The following is a 16,764-nucleotide window of genomic DNA, read 5'->3' on the forward strand; positions in this document are numbered from 1 at the left end:
CATGTGATTTTCGGACAGTTGACTTAAGCCCAATTTTATGTTATTTTTTTAGCAGGCTGGCTTATTTTTATTTCCTTTGTATGATAGATGTGGATACTAATTTAGGGATGTGGCAACAGCAAAGAACAGAAAGGAACTCAGACCCTATACTCAACTTCTAGGAGGAAGGAAAGAAGGATGGAAGGAAGGAGAGGGAGGAAGGAGGTGGGAAGGAAAGAGGGAGAGAGAGGAAGGGAAGGAGGAAGAATAAGGGAAGGAAGGAGAGGGAGGAAGGTGAGAAGGAAAGAGGGAGAGAGAGGAAAGGAAGGAGGAAGAATAAGGGAAGGAAGGAGAGGGAGGAAGGAGGTGGGAAGGAAAGAGAGGGAGAGAGAGGAAGGGAAGGAGGAAGAATAAGGGAAGGAAGGAGAGGGAGGGAGGAGGTGGGAAGGAAAGAGAGGGACAGAGAGGAAGGGAAGGAGGAAGAATAAGGGAAGGAAGGAGAGGGAGGGAGGAGGTGGGAAGGAAAGAGAGGGACAGAGAGGAAGGGAAGGAGGAAGAATAAGGGAAGGAAGGAGAGGGAGGAAGGAGGTGGGAAGGAAAGAGGGAGAGAGAGGAAGGGAAGGAGGAAGAATAAGGAAAGGAAAGAGGGAGGGGAAAGGACGGTGGGAGAGGAAGCGAAGGAAGGAAGAGAGAGAGAGGAAGGGAAGGAGGAAGGAAGGAGAGGGAGGGGAAGGAAGGAACGGAGGGAGGGAGAGAGGTTGGTCGTAACATCCTAGGATAACATGATCCCCAAATGCAACTTCTCAATGTGGAAAGCCAGCTTTGCTTAACATACACACAATCCACATAACAACTGTGGCTCAAATTTGTAAAACTGGACTTGGCTCAGTTAAAAACCACCTTTGTCCAGCAACCAAATTTCTGGTTTCTATTACAGTCGTATTATTTCTGCTTAAACACTACCATACCAATAAAGAGAAAGTCACGGACATTATTCGCGATAACTCCAACTCAAGCCATAGCCGATTAGACACGTGTCACACCATTAAGTGATCTGGGCTGAAGTACAGACAGTCCTCGACTTACAACAGTTTGTTTAGTGACCCGTTTGACGTTACGAAAGGACTGGGGCGGAAAAGGGACTTAGGGCCATTTTTCACACCTGGGACGATGAAGAAACGGACCACTGCAGCATCTCCATGGTCAGCTGATCAAAATTCAGACGCAGTTACAACGGTCAGTGTCCCGGGAGGTCGTGTGATCCTCCTTTTCTGACATTCTGACAAGCAAAGTCAATGGGGAATCCACTTAATAACCATACAGTGCTACCTCTACTTACGAACTTAATTCGTTCCGTGATCAGGTTCTTAAGTAGAAAAGTTTGTAAGAATAAGCAATTTTTTTCCCATAGGAATCAGTGTAAAAGCAAATAATGTGTGCGATTGGGGAAACCACAGGGAGGGTGGAGGCCCTGTTTCCTCCCAGGAGATTCCTAGGGAGGCCCCACAGAGGCTTCTCCCCGCCTTTTCCAGCCCTGTTTCCTCCCAGGAGATTCCTAGAGAGGCCCCACGGAGGCTTCTCCCCACCTTTTCCAGCCGTTTCCTCCCAGGAGATTCCTAGAGAGGCCCCACAGAGGCTTCTCCCCGCCTTTTCCAGCCCCGTTTCCTCCCAGGAGATTCCTAGAGAGGCCCCACGGAGGCTTCTCCCCACCTTTTCCGGCCATGTTTCCTCCCAGGAAATTCCTAGAGAGGCCCCACGGAAGCTTCTCCTCGCATTTTCCGGCCCCGTTTCCTCCCAGGAGATTCCTAGAGAGGCCCCACGGAGGCTTCTCCCTGCCTTTTCCGGTTACAGTTTCGGAGGCTCAGGTTTGTAAATGGAAAATGGTTCTTGAGAAGAGGCAAAAAAATCTTGAACACCCGTTTCTTATCAAGAAATTTTCGTAAGTAGAGGCGTTCGTAGGTAGGGGCACCACTGTATTACTAACCGAACAGCTGCAGGGAACAGCTTAAACAAACACGGGAAGAAAAGTAGTAGGATGTGTCAAAAAGAATCACTTAACACAATTCTCACAACGACATAAATCCTGGCGCTCAATTGTGCTTGTAAGTCAAGGATCACCTGTAGTTTTTACCAGCGGTAAAACCTACTTACCTTCCCTACTGGTTCGGAAGCGCACTCACTTTTTGCGCAGAGGGTTAAGAAAGAAAATGGTGGCGTTCGGGCAGGTGGGCGGAGCCTCACATGGCCGCCGCTACCAGTTCTCCGACCCTCCGCGACAACCATTACCAGTTCGCCAGAACAGAGACGAACTGGTAGCGTTTCACCCCTGGTTTATACCCATCAGATAACAACTAAACTAACAACAGAAAACATGTTTGATTTCATTTCTCGTATTTATAGACTATATAAATTTTACATGCCATATATTTACAAGTGGGGTAAGTGCTTATTTTTATCTTTAAAAAAACAAAGATCAAACTTTATACATTATCTCTGAACAAGGCGGCTTGCATAAATCAGACGGATTGTTCAAAACCACTGTATTTAATACAGTTTTCCCCACACTTTTGTCTCCTGATGCAGGACCGGTGAATTAAGTGTATCACAGTTTGATAGCATTTCATCATTAAAAATAACAATAACAATAATAATAATAATAAACTTTTTTTAAAAAAAGAAGAAGAGAAATAAAATCACAGTATGGAACTTTGTAACTAGAAACTTAGGACGAAACCAAGAACGAGACAGCCGAGATCGGCTAAAAACGTACATCGCTACATTAAAAATTAACGCAATAAAAAACCTTAAGCAGATTAAAAAAGTAATAACGATAAAAACGAAAGCGGCTCCTCTCCGGGCGGATGCTAGAGAACCCAGCGCCGGCATTTGTCGCTTACTTCTGCCGTAGGCAAGAAGTCCAGATTTGAGAGGACAACCTGAGAAATTAAATAACTTGGCGGAACAAGGTAAAGAGATGCCCGATGACCAGGCAGAGGATGGGATGAAAGGCAGAAGAGGAAAGGAAGGGCTGGACATATGAAAGGAGTTGCTTTTGCAGGCAACGGTTGCAAAAGGCATATCCTGCAAAAGGTTGGGTGGAGAAAAAACACCCGCGGAAGGAGACACTCGAGTAGCGGGGAAAACAATGCGCGGGCGGCTCAAACCCTTTGCAATCGCCCGTCGTCGGTCTCGGAAAGGAATTTCAGATTAAGCCACAAAGGACAAATAACAGACGAGGTGTCGAGAAGAGCAATCTTCGGACATGTCCTGTGATACATTCAAATTTTTTTTGAAAAAATTAAAAGCGTCTGAACGGCACGCACGCTTCCGGAGACGGGAATCTCAACGGAAGGGTGGGGAAAAAAAACGACGTGGAGTTTCTAGTAGCAGACATCGGCGGGAAAGGAAAAAAACATCACCCCGAGGTGCGCTCTCCTTTTCTTCCTGTCTCTCTCTCTCTCTTTCGCAAACGTCCAAGTTGCATGTGAAATGTTTTAAATAATTAAATTAAATAGACACTTTAGCGGTTGCAGGCTTGCTTCAAATTCGGTAAGGTTCCTTGCCTCCCCCTCCGCGCGGGGAAAACAGAAGAGGTTCGGCTCGGGAGCACTGGACACGTAGAAAGACATTCAACCTGAGTGGTGGAACGAAGCAGCAGCATTTGAGATGTTCGGGTCATCCAGGGTGGATGGGCCAGGGTTGCAATCGTCAGCGGCTGTAGAAGGCCGTCCATCTTCTTCTTTGTGTTTGTTGGGGGGAGCGTGGAGAAGTTTGTCTTGTTTTGTTTCGTTTTAAAAAATAGAAGAAAGGCTCAAGGTAAAAACTAAAAAAAAAAAAGGGAGGGGGGGAGAAGAGAGAAAAAAACCCGGAGGCTTTCTTCTATGATAAAATCCTGTACAGTTTTTTTTCTTCTGAAGCACCAATTATGAATATTAAAGAGTTTGTAGGTTCCCCTCCCTTCTGTTCACATATAAAGTTATAAGCCGGACTTTCAACGGGCATTCCAGATCTGAAAGGCAAAGGCGACAGTATTATTTGGGGAATTGGAGGGCTGGAGCAGGGGCATCAAACTCAATTTAGAAACATAGAAACATAGAAGTCTGACGGCAGAAAAAGACCTCATGGTCCATCTAGTCTGCCCTTATACTATTTCCTGTGTTTTATCTTAGGATGGATATATGTTTATCCCAGGCATGTTTAAATTCAGTTACTGTGGATTTACCAACCATGTCTGCTGGAAGTTTGTTCCAAGGATCTACTACTCTTTCAGTCAAATAATATTTCCTCACGTTGCCTTTGATCTTTCCCCCAACTAACTTCAGATTGTGTCCCCTTGTTCTTGTGTTCACTTTCCTATTAAAAACACTTCCCTCCTGGACCTTATTTAACCCTTTAACATATTTAAATGTTTCAATCATGTCCCCCCTTTCCCTTCTGTCCTCCAGACTATACAGATTGAGTTCATTAAGTCTTTCCTGATATGTTTTATACTTAAGACCTTCCACCATTCCTGTAGCCCGTCTTTGGACCCGTTCAATTTTGTCAATATCTTTTTGTAGGTGAGGTCTCCAGAACTGAACACAGTACTCCAAATGTGGTCTCACCAGCATTCTATATAGCGGGATCATAATTTCCCTCTTCCTGCTTGTTATACCTCTAGCTATGCAGCCAAGCATCCTACTTGCTTTCCCTACTGCCCGACCACACTGCTCACCCATTTTGAGACTGTCAGAAATCACGACCCCTAAATCCTTCTCTTCTGAAGTTTTTGCTAACACCCCGCAAACTCGGGGCGGCTCACAACCATAATAAAAACAGTACATAGTAACAAATCCAATGCCCACCAATCTAATTACAATTTTAAATTAAAAATTTTTTTTCATAAAACAATCCCAATATATATAAAAAACAGGCACACAGTCAATCAATCAAACGGCAAAACAACATGGGCCAGGGGGAAATGTTTTAGTTCCCCCATGCCTGACGACAGAGGTGGGTTTTAAGGAGTTTACAAAAGGCAAGGAGGGTGGAGGCAATCCTAATCTCAGGGGGGAGCTGGTTCCAGAGGGTCAGAGCCCCCACAGAGAAGGCTCTTCCCCTGGGTCCCGCCAGACGACATTGTTTAGTCGATGGGACCCGAAGAAGGCCGACTCTGTGGGACCTAACCGGTCGCTGGGATTTGTGCGGCAGAAGGCGGTCCCTAAGATAATCTGGTCTGATGCCATGAAGGGCTTTATAGGTCATAACCAACACTTTGAATTGTGACCGGAAACTGATCGGCAGCCAATGCAGACTGCGGAGTGTTGGAGTAACATGGGCATATTTGGAAAAGCCCATGATCGCTCTCGCAGCTGCATTCTGCACGATCTGAAGTTTCCGAACACTTTTCAAAGGTAGCTCCATGTAGAGAGCGTTACAGTAGTCGAACCTCGAGGTGATGAGGGCATGAGTGACTGTGAGCAATGACTCCCGGTCCAAATAGGGCCGCAACTGGTGCACCAGGCGAACCTGGGCAAACGCCCCCCTCGCCACAGCTGAAAGATGGTTCTCTAATGTTAGCTGTGGATCGAGGAGGACACCCAAGTTGCGGACCCTCTCCAAGGGGGTCAATAACTCTGCCCCCAGGTTGATGGACGGACAGATGGGATTGTCCTTGGGAGGCAAAACTCACAGCCACTCCGTCTTATCCAGGCCCCAACAGCCTCCAGACACCGGCACATCACTTCCACTGCTTCGTTGACTGGACAAGGGGTGGAGATGTAAAGCTGGGTATCATCAGCGTACTGATGATACCTCACCCCATGCCCTTGGATGATCTCACCCAGCGGTTTCATGTAGATATTAAATGATGAGGGCATGAGTGACTGTGAGCAGTGACTCCCGGTCCAAATAGGGCTGCCACTGGCGCACCAGGCGAACCTGGGCAAACAGTTTACTCCTCATCCTCCAACACACCCTCTTCGATTCTCTGAGCATCCGAGGAGGACCTCCCGACGGATCGGGTCTCCCGTACTCACCACTGAAGGGATTTCTCTGTGGATGGGAGCCTCCCCTGTAGATGACTTTCGTTTTCCGGTAAATGATGGGATAAAGGGATTCCTCAGAGGGCGTCGTCGGGCTGTGCTTCCGACAGGCCTCCAAAGGAGGTTTGGGTGCCTCCCCGTTTTTCAAATCCTTGGTCTGCGGGGCGCTTGGCTTGGGGAGGGACGGGGCGGAGGCCTCTCCATCCTCTCCCGATTTCCTGGCCCGCTTCTTCTTTTTCTTCTTCTTCTTCCTATGTTTGTGTTTGTGCGTCTCCGCCTCGGAGTTGGAGGGCGATGGGTCAGAATCCTGGCGGTGCCTGAAGGAGAGCAAAGATCGGGAAAGTCATCGGACAGGGGAGGGAGCAAAAATGGTGAAGAGCAGTGTTGGAAGGGACCTCAGAGGTCTTGTAGTCCAGCCCCATGCTCAAGCATAGAAACGTAGAAGATGGACGGCAGAAAAGGACCTCACTACCCCATAATCCTTCTCTTCTGAAGTTTTAGCTAACAAAGAACTGCCAATACAATACTCAGATTGAAGATTCCTTTCCCCCCCCAAGTGCATTGTTTTACATTTGGAAACATTAAATCGCAGTTTCCATTGCTTTGACCATTTATCTAGTAAAGCTAAATCATTTACCATATTACAGATGCCTTCAGGAATATCAACCCTATTGCACACTTTAGAGTCATCGGCAAATAGGGAAACCTTCCCTACCAAATCTTCCCCTATGTCACTCACAAACATAATAAAGAATTAAAAAGGAAGGGACCTCAGAGGTCTTGTAGTCCAGCCCCATGCTCAAGCATAGAAACGTAGAAGATGGACGGCAGAAAAGGACCTCATGGTCCATCTAGTCTGCCCTTATACTATTTCCTGTATTTTATCTTAGGATGGATCTATGTTTATCCCAGGCATGTTCAAATTCAGTTACTGTGGATTTACCAATCACATCTGCTGGAGGTTTGTTCCAAGCATCTACTACTCTTGTCAGTGAAATAATATATTCTCACGTTGCTTCTGATCTTTCCCCCAACTAACCTCAGATTGTGCCCCCTTGTTCTTGTGTTCACTTTCCTATTAAAAACACTTCCCTCCTGAACCTTATTCGCCTCCCTTCTAAAGTTTGGGATTTTCCTGAAGGATTTGCACGCATTATTTGCTTTTTACATTGATTCCTATGGGAAACATTGTTTCGTCTTACGAACTTTTCACCTAACGAACCTCCTCCTGGAACCAATTAAGTTCGTATGATGAGGTACCACTGTATTTTTAATTGTACTGTGAACGGAGAGAAAAAAATAAAAAATTCTTTGGAAGAAAAAAAAATCCCGTTACATCTCAGGCTCCCACCGGTCTTTTAGCTCACCTAGATTCTTTCTCCTTGTGTTTATCCTTTAACTTTTTCTTCTTCTTCGACTTCTTCCGTTTCCGCTCCCTTTGCTCGTCGAGAGGCGGCTCTGGCAAGTTTTTGGTGTGTTTCTTTTCGACGGCGCAGTCGCCGGCCTCGGAGCTTGGGGAAAAATGCCTTGTCCTATTGGGATTGCTGTGGCTCAAACGGCTTTTGTAATGATCGTATTTATCGCTACTGTAAACATGACTTGATTTGCTATAGTCTTTCTCCGAATGAGCTGGTTTCCTCTCCTGGTTATGCCGGGGTACGTGGGAAGCCGGATAGTGGTGACTGTACGACCGGCACGTGTCCCACCTCCTCGGCGTAGTCTCCTGGTAGTGCCGCTCCCTGCTCCACGACCTCTCTCCTCCTTTCCCGTGACTGGGCCTGCTCCGTTCAGAGTCCGTTTGGCCCCTGCTGTGGGATCGGTAGGGAGGGTGCTTCCCTAAACTCCTGGCGGGATCGGGACTGCCCGGGGGCCTGTAGTAGCCGGTGCTGTGGCATTCCCGCCGGGGCTGCTCCGGCGGTTTCCCCCGCTCCCTACTGTGAGCGCACCTCTGCTTCCGGCAGTGTCCGTCGGACTGGCTCCGCTCACCCGCCCCGTCTGCCGCCGTCTCCTCCTCCTCCTCTTCCTCGCTTTCGGAACGTTTCCTTTTAGGATGATAATATTCTTGGTCAGTTTTTTTGTGGACTTTCTCCTTCGGGGAGAATCTCGGGCCGGGATTTTCGAGGCTCCTTCGAAGTGGCTCGTTGCCGTCAGTTTTGCTTTCTGTCAATGAACAATGGTTCTCGGTGAGAGTTTTGGGTTGGGGAAGGGGAGAGGTTTCGGCGCAGGGGGCGTCCTTACTGCCCAGAGGACTGCCCTGCCTTTCTGGCTCCGTCTCGGGGGCCTTTAGGGGAGTCTGTAGCATTTGGGGCCTCGATTCACCGTCCAACCGCAACTGGGGGCTCTGGCGGTCTTTTTCTGGCGCTCCTTCCTGCCCTTCGGAACCAGGCTCAGGGCTCTTCTTGGACGCTGCTTTCTCGTCTTTGGACACACCTGCCTTTTCAGGAAGGACCTGACCATCTCCTGGGGAGGCCACTTCATTCGTTCCTGGGCAAGCGTGCTGCCGGTCATTCTCCAGCGGTCCGTTTTCTGTCTGGGCAATCCTCTCGCAAGGCTCCTTCATGGTCAAAGTGACATTGGGGTCCAAAGGCGTTACGGGGCTTGGGATATTGTTGGGAAGGGCAGCGGGGGCCGTTTCAGACATGTCCTCGGCCGTTGGTTTTTCTGGTTCAGGAGCACTGCTGGTCAAGAAACATAGAAACATAAAGATTGACAGCAGAAAAAGACACCATAGAAGCATGGAAGATTGACGGTAGAAAAAGACCTCATGGTCCATCTAGTTTGCCCTTATGCTATTTCCTGTATTTTATCTTAGGATGGATATAGGTTGATCCCAGCCATCTTTAAATTCAGTTACTGTGGATTTACCAACCACGTCTGCTGGAAGTTTGTTCCAAGCATCTACTACTCTTTCAGTCAAATAATATTTTCTCACGTTGCTTCTGATCCTTTCCCCAACTAACTTCAGATTGTGTCCCCTTGTTCTTATGTTCACTTTCCTATTAAAAACACTTCCCTCCTGAACCTTATTTAACCCTTTGACATATTTAAATGTTTCGATCCTGTCCCCCCTTTTCCTTCTGTCCTCCAGACTATACAGATGGAGTTCATTCAGTCTTTCCTGATACGTTTTATGCTTAAGACCTTCCACCATTCTTGTAGCCCGTCTTTGGACCCGTTCAATTTTGTCAATATCTTTTTGTAGCTCGTTGTAAAATCTTATATCTTCCCCATGCCACGTCAACATTAAAACTACTACCCTCTGCAGCCAGCTACCTAAACAAACATCGGCCTAGTTTTTTAAAATGTGTTCCTTTTTACAGGGATGCTAAATCCCCTGCCTCTTCGAATTCGGAACCTAGTTGGAATAAAGGAAGACCCTTTTACCTGGAATACCCGGGCAAGGTTTTCGACTGCTTATATCGGAAGGGATCTGACGCGTCCTCTTCGGGGGCTGAGGACAAAGCTTTTGGAGAATCCTGTAGACGTGAAACGAGACACGATTAACACAATGACAACCAAGGGGATTGATAAACTAGATTTTGGTATGAAATCCGGTGAAATCAGCACGCACAACTTCCTCCCGTGAAGAGAATAGCCATTAACTTGAAGAACAATAGGACCAGGGATACCTTTCGGATCTAGAAGGGCTTCCATGGTCACCAGGTTCTGTAGCCTTTTCCAATTCTTCTCAGAAAAGGTAGAGGTGGATGCTGAGGTCACACGGGTGGCAAGCCAGCCTTCAAGCCAAGGGTCCCCCAAACTTGGCCACTTTTGAGACTTGTGGACTTCAACTCCTGGAATTCTCCAGCCAGCGATGCTATGCAATTGCTATGAATTCTGAAAGTTGAAGTCCACAAGTTTGAAAGTGGGCCAAGTTTGAAGATTTTTGCTTTAAGCGTTGAGCGCTGGCTCTTCCCTTTTCCAGCTTGCGAGCCCCAAAATCTTATTCTGAAATTAAAGAAGGGAGAGCTATGAATAGAGGAAGTCCTTGACTTACAAACATTCATTTATCGACTGTTTGAGGTTAGAAAGCACTGGAAAAAGTGACTTACGACCATTTTTAATGCCATTACCCTGGGGGGGGGGGAACTATTGACCCCCTCAGAGAGAGTTCGCAACTTGGGCGTCCTCCTCGATCCACAGCTGACATTGGAACATCTACACAACCACAACGTGAGAGACAAATCAACAGCGGAGAGGTTTATATCTATGAACAGAGGGATTAACGAGGGAGGAGACCTCCCAGAAGAATTGCTACGGGTAAGTAAGTGGGATTTGTCGAAGCGTGGAACTCATTGCCGGACTCTGTAGTGTCATCCCCAAACCCCCAACACTTTACCCTTAGACTTACCCTTAGGGGGTCCGCAACTTGGGCGTCCTCCTCGATCCACAGCTCACATTAGAGAAACATCTTTCGGCTGTGGCGAGGAGGGCGTTTGCCCAGGTTCGCCTGGTGCACCAGTTGCGGCCCTACTTGGACCGGGAGTCACTGCTCACAGTCGCTCATGCCCTCATCACCTCGAGGTTCGATTACTGCAACGCTCTCTACATGGGGCAACCTTTGAAAAGTGTTTGGAAACTTCAGATCGTGCAGAACGCAGCCCCGAGAGCCATCGTGGGGTTTGCAAGATTCGCCCACGTTTCTACAACACTCCGTGGCTTGCATTGGCTGCCGATCAGTTTCCAGTCACAATTCAAAGTGTTGGTTATGACCTTTAAAGCCCTACATGGCATTGGACCAGAGTACTTCTGGAACCGCCTTCTACCGCACGAATCCCAGCGACCGATAAGGTCCCACAGAGTTGGCCTTCTCCGGGTCCCGTCGACTAAACAATGTCGTTTGGCGGGCCCCAGGGGAAGAGCCTTCTCTGTGGCAGCCCCGGCCCTCTGGAACCAACTCCCCCCGGAGATTAGAACTGCCCCCACCCTCCGTCGTTCGTAAACTACTCAAGACTCACTTATACCGCCAGGCATGGGGGAGTTGAGACACCTTTCCCCCATGCTCTGTTATATTTTGTTTTATGTTTGGTATGAATGTGTTGTTTGGTTTTTAAAATAATGATAGGGTTTTAGATGTTTTTTTAATATTAGATTTGTTCTACTATAATATTGTTTTTATTATTGTTGTGAGCCGCCTTGAGTCTTCAGAGAGGGGCGGCATACAAATCTAATAAATTATTATTACTGTATTATTATAATTATTATTATTACAGCCACTGCAGATTCCCTGTGGTCGTGCAATCCAAATTCTGATGCTTGGCCACTGGGGGGCGCCACTTAGCCCCCATTATCACTAACTTAAAAACTGCAGAGATTCAACTCAGAACTTTGGCGAAGATGGTAAAATGGGGCCGAACTCACTTAACAATGGTCTGGCTTAGCGGTACAAATTTTTTTGGCATCCATTGTGGTCGTAAATCGAGGAGTACCCGCAATTCAAAAAAACCCACTCACTTTTCCGGGTAATCCGTTAGTTTTGGCAAACAGGTGATCTGCTAATTTCACAGGCTTCTCTGGGGAGTCGGGGTCGCTGCTCATTTGCCCGTTCTGCTTCGGGGTATCGTTTAGGCTAACGGAGACCATGACGGTTATGTTTTGCGGCAATTCGGGCTGGGGTTTTTCCTTTTCCGGCTTGTGACAGGCCGCGTACGACGAGTTCTCCGGCCCGCCTGCCGCCTCTTCTAACGAAACGCCGTTGGGCACTTTGACGTGGCCGTTCTCTTTCAACAGGCCTTTCGATTCCTCCTCCGATTCTTCGGAAGATTCCGCTCCGTACGGGACCAAAACGCTAGGACTATGCTTAGCCTTGCCGTTCATGATCAACTTGGAACCGGATTTGCCCGGGGCGGACGGTTTGGAGACTTGGTTAGCAGTCGAGGAGACGGTGGAAGCGCTTGAGGTAGACTGGACTGCAGAAGGGTTAGAAATGGTGGCGGACGGGGCCGGCTTGTTGTTGAGGTTCTCCAAGGTACAGCTAGGGAGAGACACGGTCTGGCGCGCGGGCAGCTTGTTGTTGTGAATATTGAGGGTCAGTTTTGGCTTCTTGGAGGAATCCGAGGTGGCGGCTGCGGCCGATCGTTTCATGGTCCACTTGGAGATTGATAACGAAGGTGCGGAAGGAGATTTGACGAGAGCAGCGTTGCTAGAAATGGCCACCGTACTGCTGGGGTTTTCCTTCAAGGATCCGGTGCCATTCAAATGATTCGAATTCTGCAGTTTATACAAACGGAGAAAAGAGAAACCAAAAAAAATATTAGAAGGTATCTTCCCAGGCATAAAGACACAGTGAACGAGATCTTCCTTTCTCTAATTAAACTCTGGCTTTCTAACCAGTTTGGTTGGTGCCCCTTGTTGTGAATGGGCAAGAGGAGTTGCATAGTAAAAGTCACTCATGCCCTCATCACCTCGAGACTTGACTACTGTAACGCTCTCTACATGGGGCTACCTTTGAAAAATGTTCGGAAACTTCAGATCGTGCAGAATGCCCATGTTACACCAACACTCCGCAGTCTGCATTGGTTGCCGATCAGTTTCCGGTCACAATTCAAAGTGTTGGTCATCACCTATAAAGCCCTTCATGGCACCGGACCAGATTATCTCAGGGACCGCCTTCTGCTGCACGAATCCCAGCGACCAGTTAGGTCCCACAGAGTGGGTCTTCTCCGGGTCCGGTCAAGTAAACAATGCCGTTTGGCGGGACCCAGGGGAAGAGCCTTCTCTGTGGCGGCCCCGACCCTCTGGAACCAACTCCCCCCAGAGATTAGAATTGCCCCCACCCTCCTTGCCTTTCGTAAGCTACTTAAAACCCACCTCTGCCGCCAGGCATGGGGGAATTGAGATTCCCTTTCCCCCTAGGCCTTTCCAATTGTATGCATGGTATGTCTGTATGTATGTTTGGTTTTTTATATTAATGGGTTTTTAATCGTTTTTAGTATTGGATTATTATTGTACGCTGTTTTATGATTGCTGTTAGCCGCCCTGAGTCTTCGGAGAGGGGTGGCATATAAATCCAATAAATAATAATAATAATAATAATAATAATAATAATAATAATAATAATAATAATAGGCATTAGCTTACAGCCTTACGTCTTTGGGGTGTGACATCACTCCCAGGCAGTATAAAAGCAAAGAATTTCGGGTAACTGGTTTCAATGTCGTTCAATGGAAGGTTTTAGAGTGTGTGTGTGGGGGGGGGGGGGGTGTGCTTGAAAAAAGCTTCAAAATCACGATTTCTGCCTCAATAATTGAGTCTGTCGTCTGCACCTCTATAACTGTCTGGTTTGGTGCTGCAACCCAACAGGACTGACACAGACTTCAGAGGACAATCAGAACTGCAGAAAAAGCAATTGCTGCCAACCTGCCTTCCATTGAGGACCTGTATGCTGCACGAGTCAAAAAGAGGGCGGGGAAAATATTTACTGACCCCTCACATCCTGGACACAAATTGTTTCAACTCCTACCCTCAAAACGTCGCTACAGAGCACTGCACACCAAGACAACTAGACACAAGAAGAGTTTTTTTCCGAATGCCATCACTCTACTAAACAAATAATTCCCTCAACACTGTCAGACTTTCTACTAAATCTGCACTTCTATTCTACTAGTTTTTCTCATCATTCCTATCACCCATTTCCTCCCATGTTGACTGTATGACTGTAACTTGTTGCGTATATCCTAAGATTTTTATTAATATTGCTTCTTCATTGCTTATTTGACCCCTATGACAATCATTAAGTGTCGTACCATATGATTCTTGACAAATGTACATTTTATTTTATGTACTCTGAGAGCATATGCACAAGACAAATTCCTTGTGTGTCCAATCACACTTGGCCAATAAAAAAATTCTATTCTATTCTATTCTATAAAAGACATTCTCTGCTGGATGAATTTTGCCCGGGGTTTCAGTGAGTTGATTTATATTCTTGAATGATAAATGGACTTCGAGTTTGGTGCTTTTCCCAGACTTTGTTGAAGTTTCACTTTGGAGAGAGAAATAACTCCCCTTTCCCTTGAAATTCAAATCTGCTTTTCACTGTCTGTGCTTTTATCAATAAAGAGTGTGATTTAAGAGACCTTTGAGTCGGTGTGTGTGTGTGGTTTGCTCCAGGGGCCGTGCACAGAACACCCCTTAACTTACCTTTACCATGTGCGGAGGGAGCTGAGGTCCAATAAATCCAGGATTATTTTGTTTATTACCGATCACCCGTTGATTGATAACCGGTCGGGGTGAAGATTGTCCCGGCGTGTGGATCGAATGAATGTGTTCGGCGCCGTTTTTCAAGTCATGGGTTCTAATTTTAAAAAAAGCCACGTTAACTTCCCTTTTCACAAACTGTCCTAAGATACTTTTTTAGGGTGGGACTCTTATTTGTCACCAGGAAAGATGAGCGACTCGGCCATTCGTGGCGCACCGAAAATGGGGCAAAACCCCAAGGCAGGTCGGAGGAGTCAAGAGGATGGACTTTGGAGCACTTGACCTTACCTGATGTAGAACAGCACATAGGCTTGTTGGTTTAATACAGTCCTGACGTCACAGTGTGAAACAGTGGAGTCGTTCATCTGGTACCACTGCCCGTTACTGGCCTTAAAAGAAAAAGAACCACATTAAAAAAACCCATTGTAAATCCATTCTCCTATGTGAGCCAAAGCAAAACAATGCATCTGACATCTTAGATGGTTAACTTCCTTAGATATCAAATTATAACATTTATCCTATGCGACTCTAGGATGCTATATTGTGGTGATTTGATCATGATTTTACCTCAATTTTATATTTTATCTCGCATATTGTATTGACCACTTACATCCACCCATCCATCCATCATATATTATCTATTTCATCCATCCATCTATCTATCCATCCATCCATCCATCATATATTATCTATCTATTTCATCCATCCATCTATCTATCTATCTATCTATCTATCTATCTATCTATCTATCCATTCCATCCATCATATATTATCTATCTATTTCATCCATCTATCTATCTATCTATCTATCTATCTATCCATCCATCCATCCATCCATCCATCATATATTATCTATCTATTTCATCCATCTATCTATCTATCTATCCATCTATCTATCTATCTATCCATCCATCATATATTATCTATTTCATCTATCTATCTATCTATCTATCTATCTATCTATCTATCTATCTATCTATCTATCATCGTCTGTCTGTCTGTCTGTCCGTCCATCCATCCATCCATCCATCATATATTATCTATTTCATCTATCTATCTATCTATCTATCTATCTATCTATCTATCTATCTATCTATCTATCTATCTATTTATCTATCAATCTATCTATCCATCCATCCATCCATGGTTTACCCTTATACTATCTCTTGTATTTTATCTTACGATGGATATATGTTTATCCCAGACATGTTTAAATTCAGTTACTGTGGATTTATTTACGTCTGCTGGAAGTTTGTTCCAAGCATCTACTACTCTTTCAGTAAAGTAATACTTTCTCACGTTGCTTCTGATCTTTCCCCCAACTAACTTCAGATTGTGCCCCCTTGTTCTTGTGTTCACTTTCCTATTAAAAACACTTCCCTCCTGAACCTTATTTAACCCTTTGACATATTTAAATGTTTCGATCATGTCCCCCCCTTTTCCTTCTGTCCTCCAGACTATACAGATTGAGTTCATGAAGTCTTTCCTGATACGTTTTATGCTTAAGACCTTCCACCATTCTTGTAGCCCGTCTTTGGACGCGTTCAAAAGGTGCTTACCTTTATATAGCAGTAATAATGTCCAGCGTGACAGCTGAAGCCCGTGTGGACTAGGACTGCGTAAAGTGCATAAATGATTGGTTCTCCGTTGTGTTGGGACATATATGGTCGTATGTCTAAATATTCTGGGTATTTCACTTCCTAAACCAGAGAGACAGAGAGGGGCTTCTGAGTTTGCGATCAGAATCCAATTTAAAATACACATACACGGAAAGAAAAGCAACCTTGTTAAGAATTAAACTTTTACACTTACCTTTACAGAGAACATTGGCTCACACACAATGTTTGTGAAAGTGCCACCAAAATAATAGAACGACAAGAGTTGGAAGGGACCTTGGAGGTCTTCTAGTCCAACCCCCTGCTTAGGCAGGAAACCCGGAAATACCATTTCAGACAAACGGTTGTCCAATCTCTTCTTAAAAACTTCCAGGGTTGGAGCATTCACAGCTTCTGGTGGCAAGTTCTTCCACTGCTCAGTTATTCTAACGGTCAGGAAATTACTCCTTTGTTCCAAGCTGCTTCTCTCCTTGTTTAGTTTCCACCCATTGCTTCCTGTCCCGCCTTCAGGTGCTTTGGAGAATAGTTACATAGAAACATAGAAGACTGACGGCAGAAAAAGACCTCATGGTCCATCTAGTCTGCCCTTATACTATTTCCTGTATTTTATCTTACAATGGATCTATGTTTATCCCAGGCATGTTTAAATTCAGTTACTGTGGATTTACCAACCACGTCTGCTGGAAGTTTGTTCCAAGCATCTACTACTCTTTCAGTAAAGTAATACTTTCTCACGTTGCTTCTGATCTTTCCCCCAACTAACTTCAGATTGTGCCCCCTTGTTCTTGTGTTCACTTTCCTATTAAAAACACTTCCCTCCTGGACCTTATTTAACCCTTTAACATATTTAAATGTTTCGATCATGTCCCCCCTTTCCCTTCTGTCCTCCAGACTATACAGATGGAGTTCATGAAGTCTTTCCTGATACGTTTTATGCTTAAGACCTT

The 16,764-nt window shown here is 45.8% G+C and overlaps 1 protein-coding gene across 2 annotated transcripts in view; it reads right to left on the reverse strand.

The window, feature by feature from the left end:
• Positions 1-2,353: 2,353 nt before the first annotated feature.
• Positions 2,354-16,764, reverse strand: part of USP42 (ubiquitin specific peptidase 42) — a 45,013-nt gene continuing 30,602 nt past the window's right edge. The window contains exons 10-17 of one of the 2 annotated variants that reach the window (XM_070761208.1): positions 15,761-15,901; positions 14,490-14,590; positions 14,145-14,298; positions 11,457-12,212; positions 9,387-9,478; positions 7,370-8,680; positions 5,997-6,319; positions 2,354-3,988 (exon numbers count right to left, since the gene is read on the reverse strand). In XM_070761208.1, the coding sequence (XP_070617309.1) occupies positions 3,912-3,988; positions 5,997-6,319; positions 7,370-8,680; positions 9,387-9,478; positions 11,457-12,212; positions 14,145-14,298; positions 14,490-14,590; positions 15,761-15,901 (2,955 nt within the window). In that variant the 3' untranslated portion in view covers positions 2,354-3,911. The remainder of the gene's footprint in view (positions 3,989-5,996; positions 6,320-7,369; positions 8,681-9,386; positions 9,479-11,456; positions 12,213-14,144; positions 14,299-14,489; positions 14,591-15,760; positions 15,902-16,764) is intronic. The other variant, XM_070761209.1, reaches the window with a different exon arrangement.

The sequence above is a fragment of the Erythrolamprus reginae genome, chromosome 9 (assembly GCF_031021105.1).
Source record: "Erythrolamprus reginae isolate rEryReg1 chromosome 9, rEryReg1.hap1, whole genome shotgun sequence".
NCBI lineage: Eukaryota > Metazoa > Chordata > Lepidosauria > Squamata > Dipsadidae > Erythrolamprus > Erythrolamprus reginae.